Source organism: Dicentrarchus labrax, unplaced genomic scaffold (assembly GCF_905237075.1).
Source record: "Dicentrarchus labrax unplaced genomic scaffold, dlabrax2021, whole genome shotgun sequence".
NCBI lineage: Eukaryota > Metazoa > Chordata > Actinopteri > Moronidae > Dicentrarchus > Dicentrarchus labrax.
This window is the reverse complement of record NW_026136720.1, coordinates 32,735,733-32,749,949: the sequence shown is the minus strand read 5'-3', so window position 1 is coordinate 32,749,949 and position 14,217 is coordinate 32,735,733. Positions and strand designations below refer to the sequence as shown.

Sequence of the window (14,217 nt, the reverse complement as noted above, 5' to 3'; positions counted from 1 at the left end):
CAGTAGAATATTCATAAAGTGTTATTAAGCTAGAACCATAATGAGTACATTCAGACCAACAGCTTCATCACAATCGATAATCAATAATTATTAAGGGAAAACCCTTAATGGGCTATTAATTGTAGAATATGATCATACAGAATGAATCCTAAATAGATGCTTTCTAATGACTAAGTTAATATTAATGCTAATAAGCAACTAGTTAATGGTTAATATCTGCATCTTCATGTAGTGTTACTGTATCGTTAATTAATAATGCGATTAATCACAATAAAGGTCAAAAGATGATAAATAAAATCTGCATAATTAGGGATGCTCGATATTGGCTTTTCTGCCGATATCCGACATTCCGATATTGTCCAACTCTCAATTTCCGATACCGATATCACCCGAACCGATATATACAGGCTTTTTACACCGAAACTGTAACAACATAACAAATCTCCTATAGTGGAATTAACACATTGTGCCTCATTTTATTGTGATGCCCCACTGGATGCATACATAAATGCAACATGGCTTTCCAAATGTAAACAGTGTCTGTGGAAAACCACTTTAACTTTCATTGTACTAATACTGAAAAGAGCGCTAACGCTAATTGCTAGCTAAGTGCTAGCTTTTGTTAATGTGTTTAATTGTATTATTCACCTGAGGGAGTGCTAATGTAAATTCTAAGCCAATTGTTAGTTTGGTTAAGGAACAGCTCATAGTAGGTAGGTAGGTGCATTGCATTTATTTCTAGAGCCGGAGGATCTGTCCTAGGTTTCTGCCTTTTAACAGGCAGTGTTTCCTTGCCCTTGTCTCCAAGGTCTTGCTCATGGTGGTACTGTTGGGTCTCTGTAAATAATGTTATAAAGAGTTCGGTCTAGACCTGCTCTATTTGAAAAGTGTCCTGAGATAACTTCTGTTATGAATTGGCGCTATACAAATAAAACTGAATTGAATTGAATTGTGTTAATATTAAAATCATTCAGCTTTAAATTGTTTGCTTGTTAGCCACGGTTAGCAAACAACCAGTCTAGCTGTAGTTGTTGTTGTTATACGTCATCTAGCTCGCGCCGGTAAACGTCCCACGCTGCGTTCATGCAGGCTCGGAAATGCTGAAGCCTACAGAACAAACATCGGTTATAAAAACCCAATACCGATAATTCCCGATTTTACATTTTTTTGTGAATATCGGCCGATATTATCGGAGGGCCGATATTATGCATAATCAATCAGTGAGAAATTAAAGATCACTGTCAGACAATCATTAATTATTCCTTTATTGATCATCTTCATTAAATAGTCATTAATGGCTGCTACATTAGATGCTGCGAGCATTCACTCAGCTGTCCGAGGTGCATTGTGGGTAATGTAGGCTGCTCTGTTCATCCAGGTGAAGAAGTACACCTGTCCGCTGAAGTCTCCAGGGATCCGTCCCACCTCTGCGAGGCCCGGCACCATGCGACACCCAACGCCACTGCAGAACGAGCCCCGGAAGATCAGCTACAGCCGCATCCCCGATAGCGAGGCGGAGGGTGGCGCTGTGTCCGCCCCAAACTCGCCCCGCACGCCCCTGACTCCGCCCCCCGCCTCCGCTGCCTCCAGCTCCACCGATGTAGGCAGCGTGTTCGACTCGCCGCAGGGCCCCAGCAGCCCCTTCCACTCCAGTAAGACCATAACCCCGCCCCCGACACATTGATCAACCAATCACAGGTCTGATATATTTCCCGCCCACTAACCGCTCACACTAACCTCCATCTCTCTGCTGAGACTGATCAGTAATCAATTCAGATCAATCAATACGCTCTGATCAGGAGAAAACATGATTACTGCAGAAATAACACTGCATGACTTAGCTTAGCATAAGGACTGAAAACGGCTATCTTAGCTTAGCATAAGGACTGGAAACAGCTTAGCTTAGCAAAAAGACTGGAAACGGCTATCTTAGCTTAGCATAAGGACTGGAAACGGCTATCTTAGCTTAATATAAGGACTGGAAACAGCTTAGCTTAGCATAAGGACTGGAAACGGCTATCTTAGCTTAGCATAAGGACTGGAAACAGCTTAGCTTAGCAAAAAGACTGGAAACGGCTATCTTAGCTTAGCATAAGGACTGGAAACAGCTTAGCTTAGCAAAAAGACTGGAAACGGCTATCTTAGCTTAGCATAAGGACTGGAAACAGCTTAGCTTAGCATAAGGACTGGAAACGGCTATCTTAGCTTAGCATAAGGACTGGAAACAGCTTAGCTTAGCAAAAAGACTGGAAACGGCTATCTTAGCTTAGCATAAGGACTGGAAACAGCTTAGCTTAGCAAAAAGACTGGAAACGGCTATCTTAGCTTAGCATAAGGACTGGAAACAGCTATCTTAGCTTAGCATAAGGACTAGAAACAGCTTAGCTTAGCAAAAAGACTGGAAACGGCTATCTTAGCTTAGCATAAGGACTGGAAACAGCTTAGCTTAGCAAAAAGACTGGAAACGGCTATCTTAGCTTAGCATAAGGACTGGAAACAGCTTAGCTTAGCATAAGGACTGGAAACGGCTATCTTAGCTTAGCATAAGGACTGGAAACAGCTATCTTAGTTCCTTACATTGTGTTCTCCTCTCCACTCTGCAGCCTGCGACAGTATCTTCTCTGTGGTCTCTTTGCCTCACGGTCCACGTTAGTATTGACCCTCCTGACTCTCCGTACATCATCACTGACATCACACTCACCTGTCCAATGACTCACCTGTGTCTCTGCATCATCACTGACATCATCCATAGTAACAGTCTGTCTCCATGGAAACTATCAGCTGGCAGCTCAGCATGTGTTTTGTGTTGACGTACAGAACCCATCAGAACCCATCAGAACCCACCTCTACAGTATTCCTAACAGAGGGGTCACTGAATGTGTACATTATATTAGTGTGTGTGTGTGTGTGTGTGTGTGTGTGTGTCTGTCTAACAGTTGTTCTCTGGTCTCAGGGTCGTCTTCGGTCTCCTCCATGGTAAGTTTCAGTCGTGGTTCCGAGGAGGTTCCAGTTCCTCCTCCGGTTCCTCCTCGCAGACGTCCAGAGTCAGCTCCTGCAGAGTCATCTCCCTCAAAGGTAACTGACTTGTTCTCGTGTTCTCCACTGACAATAATGAACATAACTGTTCTCCACTGACATTAAAGAACATTACTGTTCTCGTGTTCTCCGCTGACATTAAAGAACATTACTGTTCTCGTGTGTTCTCTACTGACATTAAAGAACGTTACTGTTCTTGTGTTCTCCCCTGACATTAAAGAACATTACTGTTCTCCTGTTCTCTACTGACATTAAAGAACGTTACTGTTCTCCTGTTCTCTACTGACATTAAAGAACGTTACTGTTCTCGTGTTCTCTACTGACATTAAAGAACGTTACTGTTCTCGTGTTCTCCACTGACATTAAAGAACGTTACTGTTCTCGTGTTCTCTACTGACATTAAAGAACATTACTGTTCTCCTGTTCTCTACTGACATTAAAGAACATTACTGTTCTGGTGTTCTCCACTGACATTAAAGAACGTTACTGTTCTTGTGTTCTCCGCTGACATTAAAGAACGTTACTGTTCTCGTGTTCTCCGCTGACATTAAAGAACGTTACTGTTCTCCTGTTCTCTACTGACCTTAAAGAACGTTACTGTTCTCGTGTTCTCTACTGACATTAAAGAACGTTACTGTTCTCCTGTTCTCTACTGACATTAAAGAACGTTACTGTTCTCGTGTTCTCTACTGACATTAAAGAACGTTACTGTTCTCCTGTTCTCTACTGACATTAAAGAACGTTACTGTTCTCCTGTTCTCTACTGACATTAAAGAACGTTACTGTTCTCGTGTTCTCCACTGACATTAAAGAACGTTACTGTTCTCGTGTTCTCCGCTGACATTAAAGAACGTTACTGTTCTCGTGTTCTCCGCTGACATTAAAGAACGTTACTGTTCTCCTGTTCTCCGCTGACATTAAAGAACGTTACTGTTCTCCTGTTCTCCGCTGACATTAAAGAACATTACTGTTCTCGTGTTCTCCGCTGACATTAAAGAACGTTACTGTTCTCCTGTTCTCTGCTGACATTAAAGAACGTTACTGTTCTCTACTGACATTAAAGAACGTTACTGTTCTCGTGTTCTCCACTGACATTAAAGAACGTTACTGTTCTCCTGTTCTCTACTGACATTAAAGAACGTTACTGTTCTCGTGTTCTCCTCTGACATTAAAGAACGTTACTGTTCTCCTGTTCTCTACTGACATTAAAGAACGTTACTGTTCTCGTGTTCTCTACTGACATTAAAGAACGTTACTGTTCTCCTGTTCTCTACTGACATTAAAGAACGTTACTGTTCTCCTGTTCTCTACTGACATTAAAGAACGTTACTGTTCTCGTGTTCTCCACTGACATTAAAGAACGTTACTGTTCTCGTGTTCTCCGCTGACATTAAAGAACGTTACTGTTCTCGTGTTCTCCGCTGACATTAAAGAACGTTACTGTTCTCCTGTTCTCCGCTGACATTAAAGAACGTTACTGTTCTCCTGTTCTCCGCTGACATTAAAGAACATTACTGTTCTCGTGTTCTCCGCTGACATTAAAGAACGTTACTGTTCTCCTGTTCTCTGCTGACATTAAAGAACGTTACTGTTCTCTACTGACATTAAAGAACGTTACTGTTCTCGTGTTCTCCACTGACATTAAAGAACGTTACTGTTCTCCTGTTCTCTACTGACATTAAAGAACGTTACTGTTCTCGTGTTCTCCACTGACATTAAAGAACGTTACTGTTCTCGTGTTCTCCACTGACATTAAAGAACGTTACTGTTCTGGTGTTCTCCGCTGACATTAAAGAACATTACTGTTCTCCTGTTCTCTACTGACATTAAAGAACGTTACTGTTCTGGTGTTCTCCGCTGACATTAAAGAACGTTACTGTTCTCCTGTTCTCTACTGACATTAAAGAACGTTACTGTTCTCGTGTTCTCTACTGACATTAAAGAACGTTACTGTTCTCGTGTTCTCCACTGACATTAAAGAACGTTACTGTTCTCCTGTTCTCTACTGACATTAAAGAACGTTACTGTTCTCCTGTTCTCTACTGACATTAAAGAACGTTACTGTTCTCCTGTTCTCTACTGACATTAAAGAACGTTACTGTTCTCCTGTTCTCTACTGACATTAAAGAACGTTACTGTTCTCCTGTTCTCTACTGACATTAAAGAACGTTACTGTTCTCGTGTTCTCTACTGACATTAAAGAACGTTACTGTTCTCGTGTTCTCCACTGACATTAAAGAACGTTACTGTTCTCGTGTTCTCTACTGACATTAAAGAACGTTACTGTTCTCGTGTTCTCTACTGACATTAAAGAACGTTACTGTTCTCCTGTTCTCTACTGACATTAAAGAACGTTACTGTTCTCGTGTTCTCTACTGACATTAAAGAACGTTACTGTTCTCCTGTTCTCTACTGACATTAAAGAACGTTACTGTTCTCGTGTTCTCCGCTGACATTAAAGAACGTTACTGTTCTCGTGTTCTCCGCTGACATTAAAGAACGTTACTGATCTCGTGTTCTCCGCTGACATTAAAGAACGTTACTGTTCTCCTGTTCTCTACTGACATTAAAGAACGTTACTGTTCTCGTGTTCTCCTCTGACATTAAAGAACGTTACTGTTCTCGTGTTCTCCGCTGACATTAAAGAACGTTACTGTTCTCGTGTTCTCCGCTGACATTAAAGAACGTTACTGTTCTCGTGTTCTCCGCTGACATTAAAGAACGTTACTGTTCTCCTGTTCTCCGCTGACATTAAAGAACGTTACTGTTCTCGTGTTCTCCGCTGACATTAAAGAACGTTACTGTTCTCCTGTTCTCTACTGACATTAAAGAACGTTACTGTTCTCGTGTTCTCCACTGACATTAAAGAACGTTACTGTTCTCGTGTTCTCCGCTGACATTAAAGAACGTTACTGTTCTCCTGTTCTCTACTGACATTAAAGAACGTTACTGTTCTCGTGTTCTCCTCTGACATTAAAGAACGTTACTGTTCTCCTGTTCTCTACTGACATTAAAGAACGTTACTGTTCTCGTGTTCTCTACTGACATTAAAGAACGTTACTGTTCTCCTGTTCTCTACTGACATTAAAGAACGTTACTGTTCTCCTGTTCTCTACTGACATTAAAGAACGTTACTGTTCTCGTGTTCTCCACTGACATTAAAGAACGTTACTGTTCTCGTGTTCTCCGCTGACATTAAAGAACGTTACTGTTCTCGTGTTCTCCGCTGACATTAAAGAACGTTACTGTTCTCCTGTTCTCCGCTGACATTAAAGAACGTTACTGTTCTCCTGTTCTCCGCTGACATTAAAGAACATTACTGTTCTCGTGTTCTCCGCTGACATTAAAGAACGTTACTGTTCTCTACTGACATTAAAGAACGTTACTGTTCTCTACTGACATTAAAGAACGTTACTGTTCTCGTGTTCTCCACTGACATTAAAGAACGTTACTGTTCTCCTGTTCTCTACTGACATTAAAGAACGTTACTGTTCTCGTGTTCTCCACTGACATTAAAGAACGTTACTGTTCTCGTGTTCTCCACTGACATTAAAGAACGTTACTGTTCTCGTGTTCTCCGCTGACATTAAAGAACATTACTGTTCTCCTGTTCTCTACTGACATTAAAGAACGTTACTGTTCTGGTGTTCTCCGCTGACATTAAAGAACGTTACTGTTCTCGTGTTCTCTACTGACATTAAAGAACGTTACTGTTCTCGTGTTCTCTACTGACATTAAAGAACGTTACTGTTCTCGTGTTCTCCACTGACATTAAAGAACGTTACTGTTCTGGTGTTCTCCGCTGACATTAAAGAACGTTACTGTTCTCCTGTTCTCTACTGACATTAAAGAACGTTACTGTTCTCGTGTTCTCCTCTGACATTAAAGAACGTTACTGTTCTCGTGTTCTCCGCTGACATTAAAGAACGTTACTGTTCTCGTGTTCTCCGCTGACATTAAAGAACGTTACTGTTCTCGTGTTCTCCGCTGACATTAAAGAACGTTACTGTTCTCCTGTTCTCCGCTGACATTAAAGAACGTTACTGTTCTCGTGTTCTCCGCTGACATTAAAGAACGTTACTGTTCTCCTGTTCTCTGCTGACATTAAAGAACGTTACTGTTCTCGTGTTCTCTACTGACATTAAAGAACGTTACTGTTCTCGTGTTCTCCACTGACATTAAAGAACGTTACTGTTCTCCTGTTCTCTACTGACATTAAAGAACGTTACTGTTCTCGTGTTCTCCACTGACATTAAAGAACATTACTGTTCTCCTGTTCTCTACTGACATTAAAGAACGTTACTGTTCTGGTGTTCTCCGCTGACATTAAAGAACGTTACTGTTCTCCTGTTCTCTACTGACATTAAAGAACGTTACTGTTCTCGTGTTCTCCACTGACATTAAAGAACGTTACTGTTCGTGTTCTCCGCTGACATTAAAGAACGTTACTGTTCTCGTGTTCTCCGCTGACATTAAAGAACGTTACTGTTCTCCTGTTCTCTACTGACATTAAAGAACGTTACTGTTCTCGTGTTCTCCACTGACATTAAAGAACGTTACTGTTCTCGTGTTCTCCGCTGACATTAAAGAACGTTACTGTTCTCGTGTTCTCCGCTGACATTAAAGAACGTTACTGTTCTCCTGTTCTCTACTGACATTAAAGAACGTTACTGTTCTCGTGTTCTCCTCTGACATTAAAGAACGTTACTGTTCTCCTGTTCTCTACTGACATTAAAGAACGTTACTGTTCTCGTGTTCTCTACTGACATTAAAGAACGTTACTGTTCTCCTGTTCTCTACTGACATTAAAGAACGTTACTGTTCTCCTGTTCTCTACTGACATTAAAGAACGTTACTGTTCTCGTGTTCTCCACTGACATTAAAGAACGTTACTGTTCTCGTGTTCTCCGCTGACATTAAAGAACGTTACTGTTCTCGTGTTCTCCGCTGACATTAAAGAACGTTACTGTTCTCCTGTTCTCCGCTGACATTAAAGAACGTTACTGTTCTCCTGTTCTCCGCTGACATTAAAGAACATTACTGTTCTCGTGTTCTCCGCTGACATTAAAGAACGTTACTGTTCTCCTGTTCTCTGCTGACATTAAAGAACGTTACTGTTCTCTACTGACATTAAAGAACGTTACTGTTCTCGTGTTCTCCACTGACATTAAAGAACGTTACTGTTCTCCTGTTCTCTACTGACATTAAAGAACGTTACTGTTCTCGTGTTCTCCACTGACATTAAAGAACGTTACTGTTCTCGTGTTCTCTACTGACATTAAAGAACGTTACTGTTCTGGTGTTCTCCGCTGACATTAAAGAACATTACTGTTCTCCTGTTCTCTACTGACATTAAAGAACGTTACTGTTCTGGTGTTCTCCGCTGACATTAAAGAACGTTACTGTTCTCCTGTTCTCTACTGACATTAAAGAACGTTACTGTTCTCGTGTTCTCTACTGACATTAAAGAACGTTACTGTTCTCGTGTTCTCCACTGACATTAAAGAACGTTACTGTTCTCCTGTTCTCTACTGACATTAAAGAACGTTACTGTTCTCCTGTTCTCTACTGACATTAAAGAACGTTACTGTTCTCGTGTTCTCCACTGACATTAAAGAACGTTACTGTTCTCGTGTTCTCCACTGACATTAAAGAACGTTACTGTTCTCCTGTTCTCTACTGACATTAAAGAACATTACTGTTCTCGTGTTCTCCGCTGACATTAAAGAACATTATATCATAAGAGATACTGAGAGTTTATCTTTATTGATTATATTGATAGATTTATCTTTATTCATTTGATTATTGATTTAAAATGTGTGTTTTGATTACTGATCAAGTTAATTACCCCTGCCCCCTCAGATGATGTCGAAGTTGGACAGCCCCCCCGCTGTCCCCCCTCGTCAGCCCACCTGTAAGCTCCTCCCCCCTCGTTACTCCTCGTCACTGTCGTCATCGTCTCCCCCTGACAGCCCCCCCTCCCTCCCCCCTCGGGAGCCTCTCAGCTCTCCTCTGCACCTCCTGCCCCCCCCTCAGGGCCGCCCCCGCTGTGACCTCCTCCCTCAGGCCTTCTTCCCCTCCACCACCTCCTCCTCCCCCCCTCCATCAGCTCCGCCCCCACCGCCTCTTCCTCCCCCCCCTCCCTCCCTCCACCCCTGTGACCCCTACCCCCACCTCCAGGAAGATGCCCCTCCCTTCCCCGCCGCTCCCCCCTTCTCCCCATGGATGGCCCCCCCGTGCCCCCCCGACACGGTGTCCCCAAACTCCCCCAAGACCTACAAGAGGGAGTCTCTGAGCCATGCCCCCCTGCTGGATACGCCCCCCGCACTGTGATTGGACGGCCTGGACTTCCTGAAGGGGCGGGGCTAACACTACACACAACAAGACAATGGATGTAAATCTGATCGACCAATCAGGATCCGGACAAAATAAAACATAAATCATGTGCTCTTATTCTGAAAAACTCTGAAAGTGATTGTGGGGAACACTGGAGAACATTCGTCTGTCTGTGGTCGCTTTTTCATTTCTGTCTCATCAGACCTCCCCGTGCAAAGAGGATTGTGGGTAACTCAGTGGCCCACAGACTGAAGTGGACTCTATGGTGGCCTTCAGGTACCGGACCAGAACCAGAGAGGTACTGTGTTGGTTCTGGTGGACCTGATGTTGTTTCTCTTTGATTGTTGATGTAAACAAACGTGATGATTGCCTTCGTTAAAACAAGGGAATAAACATGGACTACACCTGTGTCTACCTGTCTTTATTCATAGTAACTGGCGGGGTCCGCCACAATACAGCCTGTATTCTCACAGGAACTCGTTCAGTCAGAACAGTGAGAATGTACGTCTCCTCTCATTGGCTGAGTGTCAGAGTTGTTAACCAATCAGCAGGCTGCTTTTTAAATAAAGGTATTAAGTCATTTCCTGCATGTTGTCTGGACGTGGGTCCAACGTGGACATTAATGTCTGTCTACATCCTCTAAACCGGATTCTGAACCCTCCACAGACTCTCAGGATCTCCTGATGGATAAATAATCAATACATCTATTGATCTGGTATGTACGGTGATGTCTTTGATCAATATAAGTGTAATTCCATGCTGCCATGGTAACGGACTGTTCAGCATTAGTTACAGACTCTACTGAGCGTGCTCTTGATCTGTTTCCATGGTAACGATTGTAATAACTCCTTTATTATTGAACAGGTGGGCTGTTGCCATGGAAACAGCGTGTCAGGTCAACGGATCAATACAAAATATATTGACATGAAATAAAAGTTTTATTTTGTAATAAACAATGACAAAGGGACATCACCGGTTTGAATCCAATACACAACAATAAAAAAAATACAAAACATTTATAAACAAAATGATCAATGGACTGATTGATCGATGAAGATAGACTGTTTGAAAATAATTATTGATTAGTAATTGGAACAAAAACACTTTATTTTGAAGTTTCTCATTCAAACTGATGACATCAGGAGGAAAGGGGCGGGGCCTCAGTCAGCCGCTGCTGCGCTCTGATTGGTCAGCAGGGCCGGTCAGGATCAGAGTCTGGATGATCTGGTTGGATGTGGATCAGTTTCTGGATGCGGTCCAGGATGATCTGGTTGGAGCTGCGGCAGTCGTCAGGTCCGTACGGAGCCTCGATGGTCAGGACCCCCGCCACCCTCAGCTCGCCCCCCTCCTCCTCCACCGGGACCCGGTTCTTCTCCAGCCACCTCCTGACGCCCCCCCTCCTCCTCCTCAGCTCCTCTGGGTCCAGCCGGGTCCGGTTCCTCGGGGGAAGGAAGGAGGCCTGGAGGCGATCAGTGATCTCCTCGTTGGCCTCCTGCAGGACCTCCACCTCCTCCACGGCATGACCCATCACCACCTGCACCGATGCCCCCTCACCCTCCCCGAAGTTCACCAGCACCAGGCTGCAAGGGAGTCAGACCAGATCAGTCCTGCACCAACATCACATCCAATCATGAGGTCTGAAATCACTTCCTGTTCTGAAACAACTGGATCAATAAAGTTTGTACCTAAAGCTGCTCTTTCACAATAAAATGGCTCCTCTACAACGTTAACAATGATCCATATCAGCAGTTTGAATCCAACTAAAAGCTCCCTGCACCAAACTCCCTTTAAGAAATATCACATTTTAACAATTCCTAACGTGTTCGTAACAACACGTAACTCTAGAAACACGAGCTAAAGGCCGTCATATGTCCACAGTCTGACTGTCAATACAGGATCAATATCATCCATAAAGATACAGTGTATACTGATCAATATCATCCATAAAGATACAGTGTATACTGATCAATATCATCCATACAGATACAGTGTATACTGATCAATATCATCCATAAAGATACAGTGTATACTGATCAATAATCCATAAAGATAAGTGTATACTGATCAATAATCCAAAAGAACAGTGTATACGATCAATATCATCCAAAAGATACAGTGTATACGATCAATAATCAATAAAGATACAGTGTATTCTGATCAATATCATCCATAAAGATACAGTGTATACTGATCAATAATCAATAAAGAGTATCAATATGATCGATGAGGGTAACGGAGAGGTCGGTTCTCACCTGGCGGACACCGGGTCGACGGTCAGCAGCCACCCGCGGTGCTCTTCATCTTTTCCCGCCTTCACCTTCACCAGTTTGTTGACGTAACGGATCCACTGCAGCGGACCTAACAGAGGCCACCCGCACTGCATCACGGTCTACACGGTTATCAGCGACGTGCCGGATCAATATGAACATAATAATCGATACAGCGTAGATACACTGACTGCCGTACGAGCTTCAAAACCCCCCGGAGGAAACACGAACCTAAAATAAAGGTTCCGTTTCCGGTCAGCTGTTCACAGCGAGGGTGAACTTTATGAGTCAGCGAGTCACAGTGAGCCGCTGCTGCCGCCTGCAGGCCGGCGGAGGAACTACAGCACAACGGTAGAACAACAGAACCACTGTAGAAAAGCAGAACCACAGTAGAACAACAGGACCACTGTAGAAAAGAAAAACCACAGTAGAACAACAGAACCACAGTAGAACAACAGAACCACTGTAGAACAACAGAACCACTGTAGAACAACAGAACCACTGTAGAACAGCAGTACCACTGACAGTATAGATGTAGAACCAGTGGCAGTACATATGTAGAACCACTGACTGTATATATGTAAAACCACTGACAGTATGTATGTAGAACCACTGACAGTACATATGTAGAACCGAAACACTGTACAACAGCAGTACCACTGACAGTATAGATGTGGAACCACTGACAGTATATATGTAGAACCACTGACAGTATATATGAAAACAACAGTATGTAGAGAACCAGACAGTACATATAGAACAGAAACACTGTACAACAGCAGTACCACTGACAGTATAGATGTGGAACCACTGACAGTATATATGTAGAGCCACTGACAGTATAGATTTAGAACCACTGACAGAACGTATGTAGAGCCACTGACAGTACATATGTAGAACCACTGACAGAATAGATGTAGAACCACTGACAGTATAGATTTAGAACCACTGACAGAACGTATGTAGAACCACTGACCGTATATATATAGAACCACTGACAGTATGTATGTAGAACCACTGACAGTATAGATGTAGAACTACTGACAGTATATATGTAGAACCATTAACAGTATAAATGTAGAACAGAACCACTGTAGAACAGCAGTACCACTGACAGTATAAATGTAGAACCACTGACAGTACATATGTAGAACCACTGTAGAACAGCAGTACCACTGACAGTATAGATGTAGAACCACTGACAGTACATATGTAGAACCACTAAAAGTACATATGTAGAACCACTGACAGTACATGTGTAGAACCACTGACAGTATGAATGTAGAACCACTGACAGTACATATGTAGAACCACTGACAGTAAATATGTAGAACAGAACCACTGTAGAACAGCAGTACCACTGACAGTATAGATGTAGAACCAGTGACAGTACATATGTAGAACCACTGACAGTATAAATGTAGAACCACTGACAGTACATATGTAGAACCACTGACTGTATAGATGTAGAACTACTGACAGTATATATCTAGAACCATTAACAGTATATAATGATGGCCTATAAACAGTTATTAATGCAGGAATTCACAGTTACAAAGCACTTACTACTCATTAATTAAGTATTTTGCGTGAGCTCATCTAAAGTGAGCATTATCTATGGCTTATTAAGCATTTACAAATGAGATATAAAGGCTGACAATGCCTCGAGACAAACAAAATGTTCAGTTATCTTAACAGACGAAGGAGAGACACAACCCAAAGGGACATAGAACATATTGTATTGATATTTACTGCAACTTCCCAACATATTGTATGAAGACGAACAAGGGTGGTTTATGAAGACATGCTATTGTTGTGATCTTATCTGTTTGGGACGTGTTTGCCCTTAACAATCATAAATCAAACTTTCACTTTTTAACACTTGGTTGCAAATCCTTTGCAGTCAATTACAGCCTGAAGTCTGGAACGTATAGCCATCACAAGACACTGGGTTTGATCCCTGGTGATGCTCTGCCAGGCCTCTACTGCAACTGTCTTCAGTTCCTGCTTGTTCTTGGGGCATTTTCCCTTCAGTTTTGTCTTCAGCAAGTGAAATGCATGCTCAATCGGATTCAGGTCAGGTGATTGACTTGGCCATTGCATAACATTCCACTTCTTTGCCTTAAAAAACTCTTTGGTTGCTTTCGCAGTATGCTTCGGGTCATTGTCCATCTGCACTGTGAAGTGCCGTCCAATGAGTTCTGAAGCATTTGGCTGAATATGAGCAGATAATATTGCTTCAGAATTCATCCTGCTGTTTTTGTCAGCAGTCACATCATCAATAAATACAAGGGAACTAGTTCCATTGGCAGCCATACATGCCCACGCCATGACACTACCACCACCATGCTTCACTGATGAGGTGGTATGCTTTGGATCATGAGCAGTTCCTTTCCTTCTCCATACTCTTCTCTTCCCATCACTCTGGTACAAGTTGATCTTTGTCTCATCTGTCCATAGGATGTTGTTCCAGAACTGTGAAGGCTTTTTTAGATGTTGTTTGGCAAACAGTGGTTTACATCTTGTGGTGAACCCTCTGTATTCACTCTGGTGAAGTCTTCTCTTGATTGTTGACTTT

General features: G+C 42.5%; 2 protein-coding genes across 2 annotated transcripts in view; one reads left to right on the top strand and one right to left on the bottom strand.

Annotated features, from left to right (window-relative positions):
• Positions 1–9,776, top strand: part of LOC127353424 (son of sevenless homolog 1-like) — a 52,098-nt gene extending 42,322 nt beyond the window's left edge. Inside the window, 7 exon segments of the mRNA XM_051382644.1 lie at positions 1,379–1,652; positions 2,604–2,648; positions 2,954–3,075; positions 8,899–9,168; positions 9,170–9,244; positions 9,246–9,301; positions 9,303–9,776. Of these exon segments, the coding sequence (XP_051238604.1) occupies positions 1,379–1,652; positions 2,604–2,648; positions 2,954–3,075; positions 8,899–9,168; positions 9,170–9,244; positions 9,246–9,301; positions 9,303–9,369 (909 nt within the window). The 3' untranslated portion in view covers positions 9,370–9,776.
• A 515-nt stretch (positions 9,777–10,291) lies between these two features.
• On the bottom strand, positions 10,292–11,879 carry gemin6 (gem (nuclear organelle) associated protein 6). Its single transcript, XM_051382743.1, has 2 exons — positions 11,625–11,879; positions 10,292–10,952 (listed from the first exon to the last, which is right to left on the bottom strand). The coding sequence occupies exons 1-2, from the start codon at positions 11,753–11,755 to the stop codon at positions 10,562–10,564; spliced, it is 522 nt and encodes a 173-aa protein (XP_051238703.1). The 5' UTR covers positions 11,756–11,879; the 3' UTR covers positions 10,292–10,561.
• Positions 11,880–14,217: the final 2,338 nt, after the last annotated feature.

Bases quoted from the DNA above. Each gene is read 5' to 3' on its own strand.
- gemin6 (XM_051382743.1), bottom strand. From the start codon at position 11,755: ATGCAGTGCGGGTGGCCTCTGTTAGGTCCGCTGCAGTGGATCCGTTAC. The intron at 10,953-11,624 runs GTGAGAACCGAC...ACTCCCTTGCAG, and splicing joins GTCGACCCGGTGTCCGCCAG to CCTGGTGCTGGTGAACTTCG.